General features: G+C 41.4%; 1 protein-coding gene across 3 annotated transcripts in view; it reads right to left on the minus strand.

Moving 5' to 3' along the window:
• CTPS2 (CTP synthase 2) overlaps nucleotides 1-23254 on the minus strand; it is a 97915-nt gene that overhangs the window by 52495 nt on the left and 22166 nt on the right. For all 3 annotated transcript variants that reach the window (XM_058535497.1, XM_058535498.1, XM_058535499.1), the window contains exons 8-13: nucleotides 20681-20832; nucleotides 15932-16064; nucleotides 13476-13564; nucleotides 12415-12509; nucleotides 10109-10171; nucleotides 9961-10004 (exon numbers count right to left, since the gene is read on the minus strand). In XM_058535497.1, the coding sequence (XP_058391480.1) occupies nucleotides 9961-10004; nucleotides 10109-10171; nucleotides 12415-12509; nucleotides 13476-13564; nucleotides 15932-16064; nucleotides 20681-20832 (576 nt within the window). The remainder of the gene's footprint in view (nucleotides 1-9960; nucleotides 10005-10108; nucleotides 10172-12414; nucleotides 12510-13475; nucleotides 13565-15931; nucleotides 16065-20680; nucleotides 20833-23254) is intronic.

A 23254-nucleotide genomic window follows, 5' to 3' on the forward strand; every position in this document is an offset into this window, starting at 1 on the left:
TGTACTTTTTGAATGAACGACCCTCTCAGGGACTAGAAGGGATACAGGACCAAGAGTCAGTTCTGCTCCATCACCGAGGGGGTGGCCTTGGTTCTGGTATGTGATGTGTAAAATAAAAGAGACAGGAAGACAGGGCCCTCCCAGCTCTGGCATCCCGTGTGGCTGGGGCGCTCAGTATCTCAGAAACAGTTAGCCCTCAAGTTCCCCTTGTTGAGTCCAGCAGCGGGGGAGGGAAGAGGGGAGAGCATGGGAGGGGAATTTAACCAAAAAACAGAAAAATGACTTCTAACCCCTCCACCAAGAAACAAAGGAGATTTTAGACACAGTGAGGGAATGTTTACGTATAATTTGTAGCATTCTAATTCAACACAAGAGCATACTCATGGCATCAAAAGCCTTAAATATTTCTAAGGACTATATTTCTAACATAGTCTAATATAGTCTAAATATTTCTAATGACTATTTAGAGTGATTATATTCCACTGCAGGGATACCCCATAATAGTCTTAACTATTTCCCCATTGTAAGGCGTTTAGATTATTGTCATTTCTGATTCTTCTAAATAATGTTATAATGAGTACCTGTTCATATCTCTGTCAACATAGTAGATTTCCTTAGGAGAATTTCTGAGAAGCAAATGCCTGAGTCAGTGGGTATTAATATTTTTATGGTTTGTGAAACAGACCACCTAACTGATTTTCCACAGGTTGTATTGATTCATATTTCTACAAACAGGCAAGAGAACACCAGCTTCACTCCTCAGACAGCATTAGCTGGTCCCATTTTAACAACTTTATTAGTCACAAGAGTGTACATCTTTATTCGTTTCTGTTTTTAACAGGAATCCTCCACTATTTCACCACTGAGTTTACTGTTGGATATTTGTTTGCAAAACGTATTCTTTCTCCTGTCTAAGAAGTACGCTTCTCTTCCTAGTTTGCTGTGAGATTGTGCGCACCAGGGTTTAGATACTATAGACTGCCTATTGAGAATCTATGGTGATATGGAGGTTGTCTCTTGTTTGATCAATATGATGCATTAATCTATTTAATTCCCGGAATAAATACACTATCCAGTCATGATCAATTATTCTTTAATGCTTTTTAAATTAGACAGTCTACTATTTTATTTAAGATTTTTCACATCTTTGTTAATAACCAACATTAGTCTATAGTTTGGGATTTTATTTTTTGCTGCATGTGCTTTGTTGAGTTCTAATATCTAGGTCATGCTAGCTTCCCATTTTAGCCTATGTTCTGGATCTCAATGAGCCACTCGCAGAGTAAATACACATTATGTCTTTCAACTCCAATATATATAAAGCATCTACTATGCACAAGGCATTATACAAGATGCCATAGGAGATACAAATTTCCAGAGAGATCTCTGGAAGATCCTAAGATCTCTCTGAGATCCTAAGTCAGTAAGTCTGGGATCAGGCCAGGGAAAGTCTTCATCGAAGAAGTAGTATTTCAACTGGGATTTGTAGGAAAAGCCTTGAGGGGAGCCTGCAGGGAAGGGGCAGCACTGGGCATTCAAAAAGAGAGAAAATACTCCAAGTAAACACACCATGTCCAAGTGCAAGGCAGTTCAGGGGGCACACATACTACGTTTTGGGTGGAAAGCCAGCTATGAGGAATAAAGAGAGCACACTGGCTTCAGATCATGGAAGTCCTTGGTTGCCACGCCAAACCAAGGTCAGAAAGGGAGCAGGAAGGTGTAGGAGTCACAGAGTGACGTGAATGCGCTTTAGGAAGATGAGGTGGCACCAACAAAGGGTCTGCAAGGGAGGAGCGGTCAAAGAGTGGAGGCCAGGGTTAGGCAGGAGGCCTCCAAGGCAAATTGGGCAAGCTAGGCAGGCCTCGAAGGAACAATAGCAATGCACAGGAAACGTATGGGAGAGAGACCTTCTCCACCTGGCTGAGATTTACTGACTTGGATGAATTATCGTTTGAGGGTTAACCCTCAAGAAGGATGAAAATGTTGTGTGTGGTGTGGATGTGTGGTTTCTGTATGTGTGTGAGGGGTGTTCGTGCGTATGTACACATGTCTACTTCATTGGCCTTCTTGGCCTGGTTTCCAATACTGATCTCATCTCCCACATCCAACAGGATTCACCTGAATTTCCCCTTGAGTCAACAGTACCAGCATTTTGTCAGCCACAAAACTCCAATCCTCATTAGACTGTAGGCTCCACCAGGGCAAGAATTTTTATCTGTTCTTTTCACTGATGTAGCGCCAAGTCTAGATCAGAGCCCGGCACATGGGAGAGGCTCAAAAGCTATTTACTAAATGAATAATTCTTGACTATCCAGTCACTAAATCTTATTGACTCATTCCATAAAGCCGCTTTGCCGGCTGGGTCTTTCTACAGTAACTCCCACTCCCACTGGGCTCCTTAGATCGCAGACCGAGGCTGCTGTAATACTCAATCACGTGCCCTGCCTGAAGTCTTTTCTCCCTGTCTATCTCCCATGCTAGCTGAATCTTTCTAAAGCACCCATTCTATTGGAAAGCCCTCGGTCATGAGTATGGTATTTGCATAATACGTCACAGTTAACAGGTATCAGCCTATGGGTTCCCTATTGCCTTCAGGATTAATCTTGGCACTGACACTCAAGGACCTCCACAAATCCACACCAATCTCCTTTGTTTCACTCCACTTCCCTACAGGAGCCATGTGCTTCAGCCAAGCTACTCCCTATATTGTGACCAAATCTTGGACATTCCAGCCTAGCATATGCCTCCCCTCCTTTCTACGAAGTCTCCAAGCCTTTGACAATCTTCTCTTCTTACTCCAACCCACAGCATTTTTTTCCGGACTCTGAATTCTTAAGTATCTAAGGTCTACCTGCGCGCTGCAATACCATGGCCACTAGATCAGGTGGCTATGGACATTTAAATTAATTAAAACTAAATAAAATTTAAAATTCAGTTCCTCGGCCACACTAGCTACATTTCGAGTGCTCCATAGCCCCATGTGGCTAGTGGCTACCATATTGGATGGCACCGATACAGAACATTCTATCACGGCAGAAAGCTCTAGTTGACAGCATTGGTAGCATTAATGAGAGAGTATTTACATACTGCCTATGTATTTGGTTATATATTTCACCAGTCTATGCCTTGTGTCTCCAACTAAACTGCAAGCAGGGCTGTCGCACAGATCATTTGTAATACACTATATTTAGGACTGCACTTAAGTGGACTAGCTCCAAAGGCACAGTGACTTTTTTCTTTTGAATAATGTCTTTCCACTACCATCCAGTTATTTCTACTGCAAAAAAAATCTTTCAAGTGATTGAAATATCTATTCCTAAGGCATTTCCCATTGAGCTCAAGGTATAAAAGCTTTAAAATACATTAGCTTTGAAGAACTCATTTAGTCATTCATTTACTGCTAAAATTATGGACTACCCTTGTGATTCACTAATGGGGGGTTATGCTTAGCTACGCTGTCTCCTTTCAAAAAGTAGACTCAGGTAAGGGGGAGGGCCAGGTGGAAAAGATGCCCTAGCCATTAGGCAGCAGCCCTCATGCCTAGAAGAATTTTTCTTTCTCCAGATAGAAAGCAGCTACTATGGCCAACAGCCTGATATCAACTCTGAACCTATCATCCCCATAGAGACAGGATTAAGAGACTATTAGGCTCCCAGACTGGTCCATAAAAGGCTATTTTGCCTACAGTATAGCTGTCTTCTTGATGGCTGCTTTTACGGGAAAAAAGTTCTTTAGCCCAAACTAAGCTCCAAATGACTTCTGTAAGATCATTTTGTTAGTTGGGAGATGCTTACTACAATGTTCTAAATGCAAAGCAGTCTTCAAAGTAATAAAAGTTGCCTGAAAGGTTACTCTAAGTGGAGTCTGGGTTTTTTTAATGCCTAAATTTGCTTTCCATATGAAGCTGTCAGAAAAAAACATGGAAGTAGAAAATATTTCAAACAGGGCTTCAACTAAAGATAGGAAAATGTTATGCATTAGTTATGCTTAATGTGTAACACAAATTACCCTTCACCTCAGTCGACTTTTAATTATATGTGACTATTTCACAAATCCATTGTGTCAGATGTACAATTAATTTTGACTTTGCAAATTCCCAGATCAAAAAGGGGTAAAAGAAGTCATATCTATAATAAATAACTAAAATTAAAATAATCTCAAATTTCCATGTGCATCTGCTTAAAATGCTTTGAATTTCTCACGTTTACTTACCAATACCACCTTCCAAGTGTGCGTGTGTGTGTTGACATGTTTGAAGGTGGAACATGGATTCTGTTTTCAGGATGTTATATCTTACGTAAATTCAGATTTTTAAAGTTACTATTTTCAGTAAACAGAAAAGAAATGCTAAAAATTAAGCACATCCATCTACCTAAACATCGGATTGAGATCATTCTTCCTATATATGCCAAAAGCCAAAAATATTCTAAACATAAAGTCCACAATGCCGTTGTTAAAGAGAAAAACAACAGGCCCAAAAAGGCGTCCTTTGGGCTAAAGACCATGAGACCAAACCTAGAGTTCATACCTGACCTAATTTCAGGAATGTAATCTTAATCGACCAGTCTGGAATTTCCTGACTAACACTAGTGAGGCATCTGCAGGATAAAACCCTTGCTGCTCCCTTCCCCTCAAAGAGAAGATGTCCTGGCTCAAAATAATCCTTTCTTTTGCTTTGCTAGTAACTTCCTTGCCCCACCCTCCTTCCTACAAATACCTTCCATTTTGTACAGCTCCTTGCAGTATCTCTCTACTTGCTAGATGGGATGCTGCCCGATTCATGAATTGTTGAATAAAGCCAATTAGATCTTCAAATTTACTCTGCTGAATTTTGTTTTTTAACATCATGAACTATCTTCTACATGAACTGGAGAGATCTGAAGCTGAATTCAAGGTCAAGGGTGTTAGCAGCAGCCACATGACTGATATAAAGTTAGAATGCAAGTCAGTTACAGCTGTGTTCCTGGTAAGCATTATCTAGAAAGCAGGTAAAACTACTTTGAAGCAGGCCAAAAAATCAGACTTGCTGTAGAACACTAAATATTCTCCAAATTCCCAACGCCTTCTATTTCACCTTGTGGATTAAGCAGAGAAATGACACAATAAAATAAATTTTACTCATTCTCTCCTGGTACTCAGAAAGAGTCTCCTTTCACTCTTAGAAAAAAATCTCTCTCCCTTTTATGTGTATAAGTGACACCTCCTCTTAGATATCTTTCCTGGATGCCAGTGTCTCTATCGATTTCATAAGCAACCATAAGATTAATCACGCATGCCAAGGGAGGGTCATGATGGTCCATGAAGGAGAGCAGAATTTGCCACCCCAAAATTTGTCTCTCAGGCATAAGGATGACCTTGAGCTGATTTTTCTTTTCTTTTTTTTTTTTTGCTGAGGATGTTTTGCCCTAAGCTAACATCTGTGCCAATCTTCCTCTATTTTGTACATGGGTTACCACCACAGCATAGCCACTCACAAGTGGTGTAGGTCTGCGCCCAGGAATTGAACCCAGGCGCACCAAACTTAACCACTAGGCCATGGGGCCAGCCCCTTGAGCTGATTATTTTTAAGAAACAACAGACAAAGGAGAAGCTCTGAAAACCTACCCTTTTGTAAGAGACATTTACATTTATAAAGGAACTCTCCATTTGTAAGGGTGTCTCCCTCTCTGTACCAGGAAGAGGAGGATGACCAAATCTGCAGAAACTCTTATCAGTGGAGAAGGCAGGACTTAAATCTGCATAACAACCTGAACCTTGTTTACTTGCTTTGCCTGGTCACCTCCCATAACTGCCCCCACTGCCAACACCTTCTTTTGTCTTTAGCTGGAGATGGTATTTAAGGTGGTGACTTGGTCCATTTCAGGGAATTCCTCAGTTTTCCTGGGTCTCTCCCATGTATACAGGAGGTATAGATGTTATTAAACTTCTGTTTGTTTTTCTCCTGTTAATCTGTCTTTTATTACAGTGGAGTCTCAGCCAAGAACCTAGAAGGATAGAGAGAAAATCATTTTCCCTCCCCAACACCCATGAAACATATTTTTAGCAGCAAATATACCCTAAAATAGGCTCCTGGTTTCCAAATTATTTACTTTTTTAGCTAGAAGGGCCAGAATGGCCATTACCCACTGTAAGTCATTGTTATTTCCTCGAGTTTAAGTGATTCCCCAGGCTTCCTCGTGTTTGCTGCCTGGTGATTCTATTACCTTAGTCTTTTTCTTTAATAAGACTTCTTACCATTGTCACAAAGGCTGGCTATTTTTCTCCAACAAACTGATTGCAGGCCATAAAGATGTTCAGTAGCAATTAGGTTTTATTGTTCTCATCTCACTTATGAGGATAGAAGCTATCAAAATGTAAAACGCACATATCCTCTGACTTAGCAATTCCCCTTCTAGGAATTCATCCCATAGAATTATGTATGTGTGGGTACAAAGACATATGTACACGGATACTAATTTGCAGCATGATTTAAAGTAGCATAATAATGGACACAACCTAAATATTCATCAATATGAGACTGGTTAAATAAAGAATGATGCATACAGCAGGGTAAGCACATGGGAGATCCCTGTGCATTGATGTGGAGCAGTCGGTACAAAAAGCAAGGGAGAACAGTGTCTCAAGCATGCTAACATATGGATTTTTATAAAAGGGAACACGTATCCATGTATGTGTGTGGGTAGGTGGGTGTACACACACACACACACACAATCTTTGGAAGAATAACAAAAGAAATGGATGAAGGTAGTTGCCTCTGGGGAAGGGAACAGAGGTGAGGTAGGGGCAGAGGAAAGGCCGTTTTATACCTTTTCTGTAGGGCTTAACTTTTTTACCCTGTGTATAAATGTTTTAAACACACACACACACACTCACACACCCAGTAAAGGATAGTCATCAAAGAATTAACCTTGCCAAAGCTATCTAACAGTGGCACCTACTGGTAAAGTCACTTCCTACTCCAAAGTATTATCTTAAAAAAGAAAACACATGGTTTGCCAGGCACAGCCATTTCAGCCATCAGTCAGGAAATACATTTCTATTAAAGCCTTATAAGGAACTCTTCACTCATATTAGGTCTTCTGAGCATAAGACTTAAAATTACCATCTGGCTGGGAAGCTACGGCTCATTATAGTATGAATTGCAAGCCATAAAAAGGAGTGAAAACTATCTCTCTATCCTTCAACGCTGTGCTCTCCACTCCAGCATATAGTGTTAAGTGAAAAAAGCAAAGCAGGAAACATGTGCAAAGTATGTTACCATTTATCTAAGAAGGGGCAGGGGTTACAAGCAGATATGCAGGTTTACTTATATTTTAAAAATGGAAATATAACCCATAAAAAAAAAAAGAATTAATGGTTGCCATAAGGGAAGGAAGGGAATAGGTTGGAGGGGAGAGGAATAGAACTAGATTTCTCTAAATCAGTGGTTCTCAATGGGGGCTATTCTGCCTGTGTCCCCAGGGGATGTTTGGCAATGTCTGGAGGTATTTTTAGTGTCACAATTGTGGGTTGGGAGGACTGTACTACTGACGTCTAGTGAACAGAGGCCAAGGATGCTGTTGAACATCCTACAGTGCACAGGACAGCCTCCCTACAACAAAAAATGCTCTGGCCCAAATGTCAGTAGTGCTAATTATATATCTAATAAGGAACTTGTATCTAGAATACATAAAGAACTCTTACAACTTAACAATAAAAAGACAAATAACCCAATTTAAAAGTGGGCAAAGGATCTGAATAAACAGTTCTCCAAAGATGATATACAAGTGGCCAATAAGCACATGAAAAGATGTTCAACATCCTTAGACATCAAGGAAATGCAAATCAAAGCCACAGTGAGCTACAACTCCACACCTCCTAGGATGGCTATAATCAAAAGGACAGACAACAATGAGTGTTGAGGATGTGGAGAAATTGGAACCCTCATACATTGCTGGTGGGAATATAAAATGCTGCAGCCACTTTGGAAAAGAGTCTGGCAGTTCCTCAAATGGTTAAACATACAGTCCTCATAAGATCTATAACTCTACTCCTAGGTATATACCCAAATGAAATGAAAACATTATGTCCACACAAAAACTTATACAAGAATGTATATAGCAGCATTATTCATAAGAGCCAAAAAAGTGGAAACAACCCAAATATCCATCGATGGATGAATGGATAAATAAAATGTGGTATATCCATATAATGGAATATTATTCAGCAATAAAAAGAAACAAAGTACTGACAGATGCTACAACATAGACAGACCTTGACAATGTTATCCTAAGTGAAAGAAGACAGTCACAAAAAGCCACATATTGTATGATTCCATTCATATAAAATGTCCAGAAAAACCACATCTAAAGATTTCTCAAAAAAATTAAAAATAGAAATACCATATGACCCAGCTATCCCACCATGGGTATTTATCCAAAGAACTTGAAATCAACAATTCAAAGAGGCTTATACACCCCCATGTTCATTGCAGCATTATTCACAATAGCCAAGATGTGGAAGCAACCCAAGTGCCCATCAACTGAGGAACGGATAAAGAAGATGTGGTATATACATATATACAATAAATAATACTCAGTCATAAAAAAAGACAAAATCATCCCATTTGCAACAACATGGATGGACCTGGAGGCTATTATGTTAAGTGAAATTAGCCAGACAGAGAAAGAAAAATACTGCATGATTTCACTCATATGTGGAAGATAAACAAACACATGGACAAAGAGAACAGATTAGTGGTTACCAGAGGGGAAAAGGGTTGGGGGGTGGGAGAAAGGGGTAAAGGGGCACGTAAGTATGGTGACTGACAAATAATAACGTACAACTGAAATCTCACAATGTTATGAACTATTATGACCTCAATAAAATAATAAAATTTAAAAAAAACACACATCTATAGAGACAGAGAACAGATTAATGGTTGCCTAGGGCTGGGAAGACAGGAGGCTTGGGGGTGTCAGCTAAGGGGTGTGGGGTTTCTTTTTGGGGTAATCAAAATGCTCCAAAATTGATTGTGGTGATGGTGGCAGAGATCTGTCAATATGCTAAGTCAATGAATTACACACTTTCAATGGCTACATTTTATGGTATGAGAATTATATCTCAATAAACTGTTAAAAATATCACAATGGTGGGGTGTGTACTCTGATAGAGGTGTGTGTGAGGCACATCAGGTGGAGGCAGGAAAGAAAGGAGGTCAGGAAAGACTCCCAGGATGAACAGGAAGTTGTCAGTAATCAGGTTTGGTTAATTTTTTTAATTAAATTCTTCATTGGTTTTATTGAGATTCCAGGGGAGATTCCAGGGAGGTTGCAGGAAGTGGGACATCTCAGGGAATCTCAGGATACACCCAAAAAATGTGTTCAGATTGTCCAAACATAACACCTCAAGCACACGGGGGACTGTTATGTCCCTGTTATGGAGGGACAGGGATGCCATGGGATGAATTAGCAAAGCGGCAGGTGACAGAGCACGTCGGCCTGCCAAGAACCTTGGACTGAATATTTTACGGGAAAAGGAATCAGTGGAAGATGAGGAACAGCGGAAGAACAGTTGTCACTTTTGTTTTAGAAAGACAGATGACCGACAATGTGGAAACTAGACAGACGGGGGATGAGTCCAGAGACAGGACAGCCCATTTATTTATATTAGTTGTTATAAATTGTTGTCACAGTCAATTTAATCCTTTCCTAAACATTAAGCTTGAAAATGGTTGCAAAGAAAAGCCAGTCCATGATCGTGTCTTTCTTCAAGGCACAGCTGACAAGATGGACCATTGAGAACAAAGCAGTTTGATGTAAAAATAATAATAATAGTAATAATAATCATAAAATCATATATAATTTTAAATGTCCTGATGTGGTAATGAAAAAATAATTATAAACACCCCTTATGAGTTTAGGCAAGAGCCAGAAACAAAATGACAATAACCCAACCCGGAAAGATAAACAAGCCACTTACCAGAGGAACACGGGCATTGGGCTCAAATTCTGTGGAACTAGCATCTAAAGATTAAGAAACGAGTTCAGTAATTCACCAATATTGCTGAAAAATATTTTAAGTAATAAGAATTTTTTTATAAAAGGTTATTAGCCAATCTCAGACTTACCTTTCAACTTAAGGCAGTTTCTTGCGAACTCTATCACTGCTAGCTGCATCCCAAGGCAAATTCCTATGTTAAGAAGCACATAGACAAAGCAAATGAACATATTTTGCATTGCTTCGTATTTTCTGTTCATTTGTTGGCTGTCTGTCCCCTCCATCGAGGGCTCCGGGAGAGCGAGACTCTGCCTGTCCGGTTCGCTGCTGGACCCTCTGCCCTCAGAACGCCTGTGGCAGAGGCAGGGAAGGGGTTTGGATGACCCGGAGTTGATGAAGAAGGAATGTGAGGTTAGAAAAGGGCAGGAGAGGACAGAGCAAGGTGCAAAAGGCAAATCTGCCTCCTTCCAAACTTGTCTCTAAATTGAGGCGTATGTGTGGGCTGCAGGGCTGTCCCAGAGCGCGTGATTCCTTCAGAGAAGATCTAACACACTCCAACTCCAGAGGGAGTCTCCGTGGGCTGGACTTCACACTCTCTCTTTACAAGGTAGTTTCACAGGCTTAAATATGGGCTTTGCCTGAGGGCAGCCTCAGGCTAGCCAGCTGGCTGGGATCTAAGCAGTGCCTACAGGCGGGCAGTGGAGCGGGAAGTCTGTGCCAGGCTGCTAAGCCCAGAACAGCCCCCTCACCTCACTGTAGGAAAACAGCAGCAGCTGGGGGAGTTGGCACCTCGACTGTGGGCCTGGGCGTGGTGGAGAGCAGGGAAGGGAGATGCAAAATGGAACTGAACAGAGAGCTCGATCAGGAGGAAAAAAGACCTGCATAGCCTCAGATCTGCTGTCACACGGATGAGCCCTTCACCCATCTCCACATTCACTGCGGCCCACCAATTCTCTCCACTAAACTAATGCCAAGGAGCATTCCAGATGCTTTTTTTTTTTTAATAATTTTATTTATTTATTTATTTTTCCCCCCAAAGCCCCAGTAGATAGTTGTATGTCATAGCTGCACATCCTTCTAGTTGCTGTATGTGGGATGCAGCCTCAGCATGGCCAGAGAAGCGGTGCGTCGGTGCGCGCCCGGGATCCGAACCCGGGCCGCCAGCAGCGGAGCACGTGCACTTAACCGCTAAGCCACGGGGCCGGCCCTCCAGATGCTTTTATAGACATATCCAAGGTATGCAAGGGACTGAAAGGAGACAGCAATCAATATATTGGGCACAGCAGAACAAAAGTCAAAAAGCATGAAACAGCTGAGTGGTCTGGGGGGACTTCAGAAAGTTCCATATGGCTAGCACATGAAGAGATGCTGCGGTAAAGAGAAAGCTAAAGAGTTACGAACTATTCTATACAGTGAAAATTATCTGAAGAACACTAACCATGTTCAGACAGAAACCAAACAAGATTACTTCAAAAGAAAACAGCGGCAGATGGGCATAGACAGGTAAAACAAAGCAAGGTATCAAGGTACTACTCCTGGCTTCTCTTTTGAAAATGGATCCCAACTGGAGAGCATCTAGGAAGCTATTGAAAGAACAGGCAATGGGAAAACTGAACAGTCTGCTGATAGCAAAAGGCACCGAAGCCTGTCCACTCGGTTCACAAACCCACCAGTACATCCACACACAGTGTGAAACACAGCCTCTCCGCACTCCCCCTCCTGCCTGAATCCCCGACTGCAGGGCTGCCTTTAGCCCATCAAGGTTCCATTTCATCTGGTTTCACTGGTCCAGAAGCCATGCTTTGTAATAGAACAAAAGCATTAAAAAGACCTAGCTCTACCAAATTTTAACAGAGCTGTTCCTGTAATGTTAGATGGTCTTTCTGTATTATCTTTTCTAGAAGCAGCACATAAATTTCAACTTAAACATTCTTTTTTTCTGATTAGAAACAACATGGTGGACGTCTGTTGAACGCTTCTCTGCTTGAAGTGGTGAAAAGACGGATTCGGGTGGGAATCGGAGGTGAGGGCAGGTGTGGACAGCGACTTCTCCCAGCCTCTTGCTCCCCAACCAGAACAGTGGTAAGTTCTCCTAGGTCGACAAATTTTTCAGTAAAGGGCCAGATAGTAAAGATTTTAGGCTTTTAAACCTGTAGGGTCTCAAATTCTGCCAGTGTACTGCCAAGCCAGCCATACACAATATGTAAACAAATTGGTGTGGCTGTGTTCCAACAAAACTTTATTTACAAAAACAGCACGAGCCAGGTATGGTTTGCAGGATGTACTTCGCTGATCCCTATAGCAGACTCTTTGGCACCTGAATATTCAAATCTGAGATTACACCTTTCATCTTAACAAATCCTATCAAGTGTAACCCCCACTACGTGTCAAAAACCTAATAAACTCATACTTAGAATCCATAAACATGAGTTTTACCCAGAAAAGGAATCTTCTTTGCCCTTGCCCAAGAAATCGCCTGGAGTTTTCCTGATGTTCCTCTGATTCCGAAGCCTCCTGGGACAAGAACACCACTGCAATCAAGACAAGACGAGGGTGAATTTGACGTTATTTTTATTTTTAAAACTCTTATTTTCAGCCAGTCATGCTTACTGATCTCAAATCGAACACTTGGCACAATCACTAGAGAACACACTTGGGGTCTATTTTCAGAATTGATTACATGATTTCACATCCTGAACTTTCTTCTTGAAACCCTCCCAATGTTATGAAGAAGTTGCGACAATTTCTCACAACTGACCTCAATATATATTTTCTGATAGGTCTCTGCGGCACGTGCGCATAGTGACTAAGAAATGCAATTCTATTAAAAATGCCACTGAGAGAATTATCTGAATAAAAATAGGTTAAGGTTCTTTTAAAAGCACTATTATAAAAATGTTAAGATCTCTTACATAATCAGAAAGAGTTAAACTGGTAAAATCAGCCTTCGATTTCAATTGCTAATTATGTAGTGGCACATGAACATTTCCTGGTTAGGAGACACTTTAGAGACCTTCTATGTAAACATTCTCATGTGAAAAAGACAAGAGTCCAAGAGAAAAACCGGTAGGGTCACGCTACCCTCACAATACAATGCTGCCCCCAAGAGTTCTGTCAATTACTTATGAAATAAAACCTAGAATCAAGTGGAAAAGAAAATAAAACCAAGAAAGAAGGGTTGTCATTCTTGTACTTTAACTTTGCATATGTAAGATCTATCTCTGCATCTTTCAGTAGCATCAACACACTTTCTCTACAATACGGTATCCCCAACCTCCCCAAAATAAAACCATTTCCATTGCACACTCCACTAACATTAACATGGCACATTATAAAGTAAAGGCAGTGTGAATGCGGCACAACCACCCACAATGGCCATAAGTAATCCAAACTACCTTTCACAATGAACAAAAATTAGTAATTGGGGTAAATTGGATCATTATGGAAAAAGCACAATCGTGTTCTTCTAACTGGTATGGATGGTCCTCAGGACTCACTCAGCTTTGCATAGCTTCTGCCAAGCTTCATGGAATTTCACAGGGTCCTCAGTTTCAGTGCTCTGCTCCAGATCAATGGAGTCTATGTACTAAAAAACATCCAACAGATTAAACGAACATTTAAGAAAAATAAATACTGGAAAATACTAGAGCTGTCTAGCACTATGACACAATTATTCAATAACTACTTATTATGCAAACACTGTACTGGTCACTTAGGACAGAAAAGCATGATTTCTGTCCTGTGGCTCTTAGAATCTTTCAGGAAGATTATGAAACCAAATAACCAGGCATCCACACCATAGTGTGACAACAGCTATGATGGGCCAAGAAGAGAATGCTGCAGAAGTAACCAGGAGCCACACCTAACCTAGAGCTGGACACAGCAGGAAAGAAGGGAAGGAGTGCCAACAGGGAAGATCTCTGAGGACGTGATGTCCAAGAAGCTCAGCCCTCGAGGAGGAGCAGAAGCAAGATAAGCATGTGTGTGCATGTTGGCAGACAGGGGGGAAGGTGTGCAGGAGACAAAGGGAGTGGAGGAGGCGAAGGAACAGTTTGTATGAAACCTCAGGGGAAAGACAGAAAGTGGTGGCCACTCTGGGGCCCTCAAATGAGGCTCCACCCAGCGAGAGGATAAGTTTCCAGTTGAAGCCACTGAAAGGTCTTAAGTAAGGGAACAATAGGAAAAGAGAGAACAGAGAGTGATTCTAGAAAGATCACTCTGGTACAGTGTGGGAAATGGAGGGAAGACTGGAAACCAGTCAGGAAGTTGCTGCAATAAGCCAGGTGAGATAAACACAGCAGCAAACTTGTCTAAAAAGAATATGACAAGACCGTGATTCAAATAGTACTTAGTAGAAGCTAATGTCAATGAATTCCATTAAACGAAAAATCATGTATTAAATGAAAAATCAGAAGCTAATGTCAATGAACTCTATTAAATGAAAAATCGTGTACAATTCCTATGTACATAACAGTCCCTATATAGCTATATTATTTTAGTATTTCTTTTGTAAAAATTACTATCTGAATATATCTTAAGATACAAAATTTTAAAGGCTTTATAAAATTTGTATTATAACAATTTTTCTAGTTTTCTTTTTTCTACAAGGGGACTTGGCTGGGTGGGAAGAACCGGAAGTGAAATATTCCTTGGAAAGCCAAAAATAAAAAGTGATTAGAAAAGAAAGAGGCTACAAAGAGGTGAGAGAAAAGTCGGATAGGCCCTACGCTGGTGTCTAAGTAGAAGTTACTACATTTCTTGAACATATAAGTGTATCTTTTTGCTCATTATATAAAGGTTTTACCATTTAAATCAAGATAATAAGGCTTGCTTAAACTATGATATATCCAGACAGAATATCATTAAACGTTCACATAGAGAGAGAGAAAAGTCTAGAAAGATATGCATCAAACTGGGAATGACAGGTACAACAGAGAAGTGGGATTTCAGGGAGGAAGAATCTTTCACTTTTTGCAGCTTACATTATGCTTTGCTTAAATTTTCTACACTGAGCATGTACTACTTCTATTTTAACAAAGACAAAGAATATACTCCAGCTAGATATGATAATTCCACCTCTGCTATCCCATAATATTGATTTTAAAAAACAAATAACCACTGTTTGCCAGATATCAGTCCTCCAAGTTAGAAAGGGGAATAAATAAATAAATAAGTATATATATATATAGCATTTTTTAAATGTGGATTCAATTCTAATGCTAAAGGGGAAAAAAGTTCTATCATTTTCTTGTTAGGCAAATACAATGTACTTAAATGAGCATGAAGTACATATGCCCCGGATGTGCAAAGCCTAATTTCAGAGATTGTGCGTTAAACCTGTATGCAGAAAAAACTTAGCACGACAGGCTTGACTGCTGTCCTTGGAAAGCCCTGCTTACAAGGTTGGCCCTTGGCTGGCATCTGGAAACTTGGATTTGGGGAGGGTTCTCACCATTCCCAGAAATGGTAAGAGTGGCTCACTGTGCCTACAGTATTTGTAGAACCAACATGATTTATGCTGAACACCTGCTTTCCTTCTGGGAGTCCAGAATTTTGGTACTCGGTAGGCAGAGGGTGCCAATGTGACCAGCTCCCAATAAAAACCCAGGGCACTGAGTCTCTAACGAGCTTCCCTGGGAGACAGCACTTCACATGTGTTGTCACAGCTCGTTGCTGGGGGAATTAAGCTCAACCTGTGTGACTCCACTTAGGAAGGACCCTGGAAGCTTGCGCCTGGGTTCCCCCAGACTACATTCTTTGCTCATTTTGCTCTCTACCCTTTCACTGTAATACATCTTAGCCATAAATCTGACGATATGCTGTGAGTCCTCCTGGCGAATCATTGTCAATCCTGGAGGTGATCTTGGGGAGCCTTCAATACAACCTGCCTCTCTGAACCACGAGATATCAGAGTAAACGACTGAAATACGTGGAAGACCAGGCCGGGGCTCACCATCAGATTCAACTTGTGGTTGATGGCCAAGGCTGAGTGTTCCAGGGCTTTGAACACGGAGGCGTAGCAGTCCCTGAGCTTGGTGTATTTGCCAACCAGGGCTATGGAACATGTTTTCTGTAACCTTTCATACCTGGGAAGACAAGCTTAAAGGTTATATGCATGCAACATAACATCACAAACACTATGACAACCACTGTTCTTATCCCAAGGCACTTTTTAAAACCCTAGGAGCAGACTAGCCTCAAATTTGATGTACTTGACTGAAATCCCTACCCCACCCCCAAAGAATGAAAATCTGTACGCCAACAGATTTCAAAATCATAATAAATCCCAAACTGGCTTGCATAAGCAGGCACAGATATACATCCGAGGAGAGTATATCAGAGAAAAAGTTAAAAGCATTACAAATAAAAAATAAAAAAGCTGTCCCCATCTCATAAACATGAGCTGTCCTTAAATTCATTTATAAGGTGACATTGTATAAGAAAAAGCATTCTGAGTGTCAATAGGAAACATTTCAATATTAACTTTGTAAGGTGACATTATATAAGAAAATGTATTCAAAGTGTCTACATTAAAAATTATTACATTCTCAGCTGGTCCTCAAAAGGCAGGTTATTCATTGCATGCCTGAAGAATGATACTAAGAGAACTATTTAAAATATTACAAGCGATTTAGATCACTTTTATGAGAAAATTCCATTCTACATAAGACGCTCAATCACATTTTACCATTAGAGACCCAATCTTTACTGTTGCTTTTGTCAGGAAATCTGTTCAAAGAACATGAAAAATGTCTGGTCTGGTACTAAGTATATGGAAATGTCATCTTGGGGCTGAAGATGTTTTAGGGCTTTGAACCAACCCTTCCCCAAACACCTTAGAACAAAAATGTTACCGTGATAAGGAATATTCCTCTTTCACATCAACATCTGTGAAGAGTGCAAGAGAAATGTGATTGCAAACAGGCTGGGATGAGAAAAATGCACAAGAAGCTAAGAAGTCAAAACTGACAGTAAAGGTGACTTTCCAGGAAAGTGACTAAAGAACCTGAGAGAAGGCTGCTAAGCCTTTAACTTGCTACTTACTTTTATGTTGCTCTGGAGATTGCGTGCTTGCCCGCGCTTCACCCCAGCGCTACACAAAGGACGCAAGTAACCAAGCAAGTTGGTATCGAGCCAAGATTCCAAGACAACATCAGAGGTCAGTGCTTCCTGTCCCCGGGTTTGACCCAAGGGAACTGGTGATCACAACGCCATTTGAGCATAGCAACTTGGCTGAGCCCTCACCCCCAATCTCACTCCTCCATTGATGAAGGGACATCGGCTCTGCTCTCAGGAAGGAAGCAGGATTCGAGTCAACATCGCCAGTTCCCTCTTCCGCTCACTCATGTCTGGTCTTCCCAGGGGAAGAGGAGTTGCTCAGCAGCCGGGTGGGACAGGTGAGTCCCCTGGGTCACACTGACCAGGGAAGACAGCTGACACCCAGAAAGATATCCTGAGCCCACTCACCTTGTGCTCTCTTTCCCTCTCGGACCTGCGGGCTAGGCTCATGGAGCACTGCCCAGACCAGCCAAGCGTCTCCCTTGGGCTCTCCATTCAGCCATCAATTGGGTGTGAGGCAGGCCGCTAACACTGCTGTGAGCTACTGGTGGGAGGCAGATGAGGAGTCTGCTTTGCAGGCCCATCCCCCCACAGGCAGGTCCCCAGACAGGCAAGGTTGTCCCCACTTTGGCCTTAGGTCCCAGGTGAGCTCTCCCATCCGGTTTAACCAGGGAAGCCTGGCCTCCGAGCAGCACTGGATCTCCATGATCAAGGCTGCTCTTTGACCTCTGTTTGCCTCCCTTGTATCTCTCTACAGGCTGTACTGAGGGGACAGGGCCTAAAGAATGGACACTCCAGACCACCATCACCAACGAACCAACATCACAGCCAACGTGATACAGAGGGACTGACGCTCAATATTTCCTTTGCTTGAAGACTGTGGTGAGCTGAATGGTGGCCCTCCAAAAACATATGTCCCCCAGAACCTATGAATGTGACCATCTCTAGAAAAAGGGTCTTTGTGGGTGCAATTAAATTAAGGACCTCGGGATAAGATCATCCTGGATTAGAGCGGGCCCTAAACCTTAAGACAAGCATCCTTATAAAAGAAGAGAAGGAGAGAAGACACAGAGAAAGCCGTGCGATGACAGAGGCAGAGACTGGAGCGACGCGGCCACAAGCCAAGGAACACCAAGGATCGCCAGCAGCCCCCAGAAGCTAGGAGAGACGCATGGAATGGTTTCTCCCTCAGAGCCTCCAGAAGGAACCAATCCTGCTGATGCCCTGATTTTGGACTTCTGACCTCCACAACTGTGAGAGAACAAACTTCCATTGTTTTAAGCCATCTGTTTGTGGTGACTTGTTACAGCAGCCACAGGAAACTAATATGAAGACCAAACACTGGCTTTAAAAAGCACAGAGGCATAACAACAAAAAAACAAACAACCCGATCAAAAAATGGACAGAGGAAATGAACAGACACTTCTCCAAAGAAGATATACAGATGGCCAATAGGCACATGAAAAGATGTTCAACAACACTAATCATCAGGGAAATGCAAATCAAAACAACACTAAGATATCACCTCACACCCGTTACAATGGCTATAATCACCAAGACAAAAAACAACAAATGTTGGAGAGGATGTGGAGAAACAGGAACCCTCATAAACAGCTGGTGGGAATGCAAACTGGTACAGTCTCTATGGAAAACGGTATGGAGATTCCCCAAAGAATTAAAAATAGAAATACCCTATGATCCATCTATCCCACTACTGGGAATCTATCCAACAAACCTGAAATCAACAATCCAAACAGGCTTATGCACCCCTATGTTCATTGCAGCATTATTCACCATAGCCAAGAAGTGGAAGCAACCTAAATGTCCCTCAACTGATGATTGGATCAAGAAGCTGTGGTATATATATACAATGGAACACTACTCAGCCATAAAAAAGACAAAATCGTCCCATTTGCAACAACATGGATGGGACTGGAGGGTATTGTGTTAAGTGAAATAAGCCAGAAAGAGAAAGACAAACACTGTATGATCTCACTCATATGTGGAATATAAACCAACACATGGACAGAGAAAACTGTATTGTGGTTACCAGGGGCAAGGGGGGTAGGGGGTGGGCACAGGGGTGAAGGGAGACATATACATGGTGATGGACAAACAAAAATGTACAACCCAAAATTTCACAATGTTAAAAACTATTAAAACATCAATAAAAAAAATTATAGTGAAATATGCATAATATAAAATTTACCATTTTAATCATTTTAAGTGTACCATCATTGGCATTAAATAAATTCATGTTGCTATGCAAAAATAGCCACTATCAAAAAAAAAAAAAGCACAGAGGCATAGAGTATAATTTAGAACTATTTTCAATAAAAAGAGTTAAAATATTAAAATTTGTAGTGCTTAAAAAGGGTCAGCCCTAAGCTACTCAGAAAATTCCTACAAAGTGACTGTTATAGATGGGAGAACAAGCCCGAGAGGTTAAGTAATCTGCCCAAATTCACACAGCTAGTAAGAGGGAGAGCTGGGGTCTGAATCCACGGTGACTGACGCTTGAGCTTACGGGTTTTTTTATTGAGATATAATTGACTATAACATTATATTAGTTTCAGGTGTACAACATAATGACTCAATATATGTGTACATTACCAAATAATCACCACAATGAGTCTACTTAACATCCATCACTGCTTAATGTTACAATTTTTTTTCTTGTGATGAGAACTTTTAAGATCTACTCCTTAGCAACACCAGAACCCACCTTTGTAATGCTGCCCCACTGCCTCTGCCTAAGCTGCACAGAAGCTGGGCAGTCAGGACTTTATGGAGTCACACCTCATCTATATTTAGTAAAAGAAAACAGATGATGGGGATTGAATTTGCTAATGAATTCAAATTAAACAAACCCTGCTGAAATTAATATGATTGTCTTAAAGCTAAAACCTATGGGGGGGGGGTGTTGGCCCTGTGGCATAGGGGTTAAGTGCGTGCTCCGCTGCTGGCGGCCCGGGTTCGGATCCCGGGCACGCATCGATGCACGGCTTGTCAGGCCATGCTGTGGCGGCGTCCCATATAAAGTAGAGGAAGATGGGCACAGATGTTAGCCAAGGGCCAGTCTTCCTCAGCAAAAAGAGGAGGATTGGCATGGATGTTAGCTCAGGGCTGATCTTCCTCACAAAAAAATAAAAAATAGAATAAAACCTATCAGGGGTTTTCATAACGATTCTGATAGTTAATAACTGCAGGCTGGAACAACAATAATAAAGCCAAAACTTTCCATTCAAAAGGATTTTCTTTGGGAAATGTTAGCCAAATCTTAAAAACAAGCAAAAAAAAAAAAAAAACCTTGTGACATTAAAACTACTATTAAAACTACTTAAAATATTCAGAAACTAAGAAATAAACTAATAAATAGATCAAAACGCCTCCAGAATTTTAAAAAAAAAATCATCCGGATTCTAAATTCCTTCAATTCACTCTGGTTTAAGCAGAGCAAAATCAAAATCTCAGAAATCTTCAAAAAATACAGCAAAACACTCTACCACTTTAGATACATTCCGACCCAAACACACACATACAGAAAGCTGAATGCTAAATAGATACCCTTTAAGGTACATCTCAGTCCTACCCCCAAACCCAAGAATTATTAAAGATTACATTAGTAATTCCTTTCACGTACCTGTCAGCCATATTTCTCCACTTGAAAAGCAAATGACTTGCAGAATCACCAATGGGCAGATCCAATCTCTCCTTAAAATACTTAACAATGCCTTGTTCCTCCAAAAGCACAGGCACTCGGTATGTGGAAGAAACATCATGGATACATATGACCTGATTGATGATGATAAAACACATATTTAAGTGGAATGACTCAAATATGCCACAAGAATGAGCTCAAGGATGAGCCAAAACTCAAGAGAGACTGGCAGTTCATTTACACTGAGAGAAGAAAATCAAGAACCCAGCAACCTTAATAAGAGTCAGAATTAACACAAGATAGTTTGATCTAATTACAAAACACTCTGAATTCATTATCGTACCTCCAGAACCATGGATGCTGTGGTAGAATAAAAATATACATATATATGGTCTTTGTTCCTAGTTCCTGGCACAGAGCTTCAAAATCCTTTCGAATTTCCCGAGTGACAGGACTATCTTTATTATGCTAATGAGGTGACTCAGGGTAGCCCCTAGATGGCTTCAAGATGGGAACTGGTCACCAGAAAAACCAACCAAGTCATTAGAGGGCTGGAACTGTCAGCCACCTGACCTCTGGGGAGGGGATGGGGGCTAGAGATTGAGTTCAATCGTGGGACCAATGATTTACCCAATCATACCTACTTAATGAAACCCCAATAAACACTCTGGACATTGAGACTTGGGGGAGCATCCTGGTTGGTGAACATACAGACGTGCCAGGAGGGCAGTGCACCCTGACTCCACAGGGACTCAAGCTCTTGCACTCAGGACTCTCCTAGACCTTGCCTTATGTATCTCTTCATATGGCTGTTCATTTGCATCCTTTGTAATAAAAAGTAATCACAAATATAGCACTTTCCTGAGTTCTGTGAGTTGTTCCAGAGAATTATCGAAACTGAGGGGGTGATGGGAAGCCCCAAATTTGTAGTCAGCCAGGCAGAAGTGTGGGTAGCTTGGGGACACTGGAAACTTGTGGCTGGTATCTGAAGTGGGGGGCAGTCCTATAAAGGACTAAGCCCTTAAACCTGTGGAGTCTGACGCTCATTCCAGCTAGTTAGTGTCCAAGCTGAAGTGCAGGACTCCCAGCTGGTGTCAGAGAATTGGTGCTGGAACATGGATGCCTTATATGTCAATATCCAAGACACATGGCCCAAGGCACCACCTTCTAAGTCTAGGTTAAAGCAGTAGCATTGAATACACACACCTTGTCTTCTAAGTGTGGGTATGCAGTTTGCTTATTCATTCATTTGTTGTTGTTGCTGCTGCTGTAGTTGCTTTTGTCTGCTCCTTTCATTTGGGTAAATTTACAAGCACACATTGAACATAATCAAATTAATTGCACCTGTGAGAGGAGCCAGGCTCCTTTAAACACCAGGTGGTGTGGTTGTTTTTCACACTTATTCTAACGAGCTTTCACCACCCTCTTAAGCACATGCAAGGGGCTACTGGCAGGCATTTAAGGATCTGCCACATCCTAAGTAAATGCCAAGAAATGTTCTGCCAACTCTATGTGTTTAGTCTTCCCAAATCCATAGCTATCCAACCAAGGGTTCCTAAGCCGTTTGGACACCACCAACTTGCTACTTAAGACTATCATGTCTCACTTGTGCATTCACCAGTGCAATTCAAAGGGCCGAGATGTCACTGAATTGAGGCTGTGTCCCAATTACTAATTAAAACTAAATCTCTGGAGAGTCACAACTCTCACAGTGGAAGACATGGAGTATGGAGCTATTTACTTATTTATACTCCAGGCCGGAGAGATATTTTTTAAAATAGCATGGTAACAGACCACATCCACAGAGACACCTCCGACCCTCCATCCCTTCCTCAGCAATCCAGAGGAGAGGAGCTTTAAATGCAAGTTTACCAGGAACTAAGAAATGGGAGCATTACCTCACATGAGCAAAAATGATGTGCTGAAAAATGGCTAATAAACTAGCCTGTGGACTGATAGGATAGAGCATTCTTCAGAATCTATAGTTATATAGAAAATAGACTCTATATGATCAAAAGTTTGGACTATATCTTCTGTTTGCAGAGCTCTGAGCAACCCAACTCTAAAAGCTGTTTCCTTCTATTTCAGAAACTGGGTTATATTTGTTTAATACCCACACAAAGTACTATTTACCAATAGGAAGGGTACAAAAAACAAGTGAACAAAATCAAAATGGCTTGACGACATACAAATACAGGAGAGTCCTTTAAACCTGCCATCACATTTTGCGAAGTGGTTCAGACTTGTGCACCCACCCTGAGGCATCAGGCCGGAGGCTCTGCATCAGACTGCCTCCTGAGACACGGAAATCCGATTAGATGGTTTTTAGGCTTCAGAGAACCCAGAGCCAATCTAAAGAAAACAAAAGGTTTCTGCAGAAAAAAGAAAAGCTGGCTCTCAGATTCCCAGGTGGACAGAGGACCTGAGCCCAAATCACAGTACAGTTTCTGTAATGATGGGAATTGACCTGAGGCCACTGATGTAATCAGAAGTGATAGTGTGAATGTCAACGGAATGTGTGGTCTGGGGTGAGTGAAGCTGTAACACGTACAAAGG

The sequence above is a fragment of the Diceros bicornis genome, chromosome X (genome assembly GCF_020826845.1).
Source record: "Diceros bicornis minor isolate mBicDic1 chromosome X, mDicBic1.mat.cur, whole genome shotgun sequence".
In the NCBI taxonomy this organism is placed as follows: Eukaryota; Metazoa; Chordata; class Mammalia; order Perissodactyla; family Rhinocerotidae; genus Diceros; species Diceros bicornis.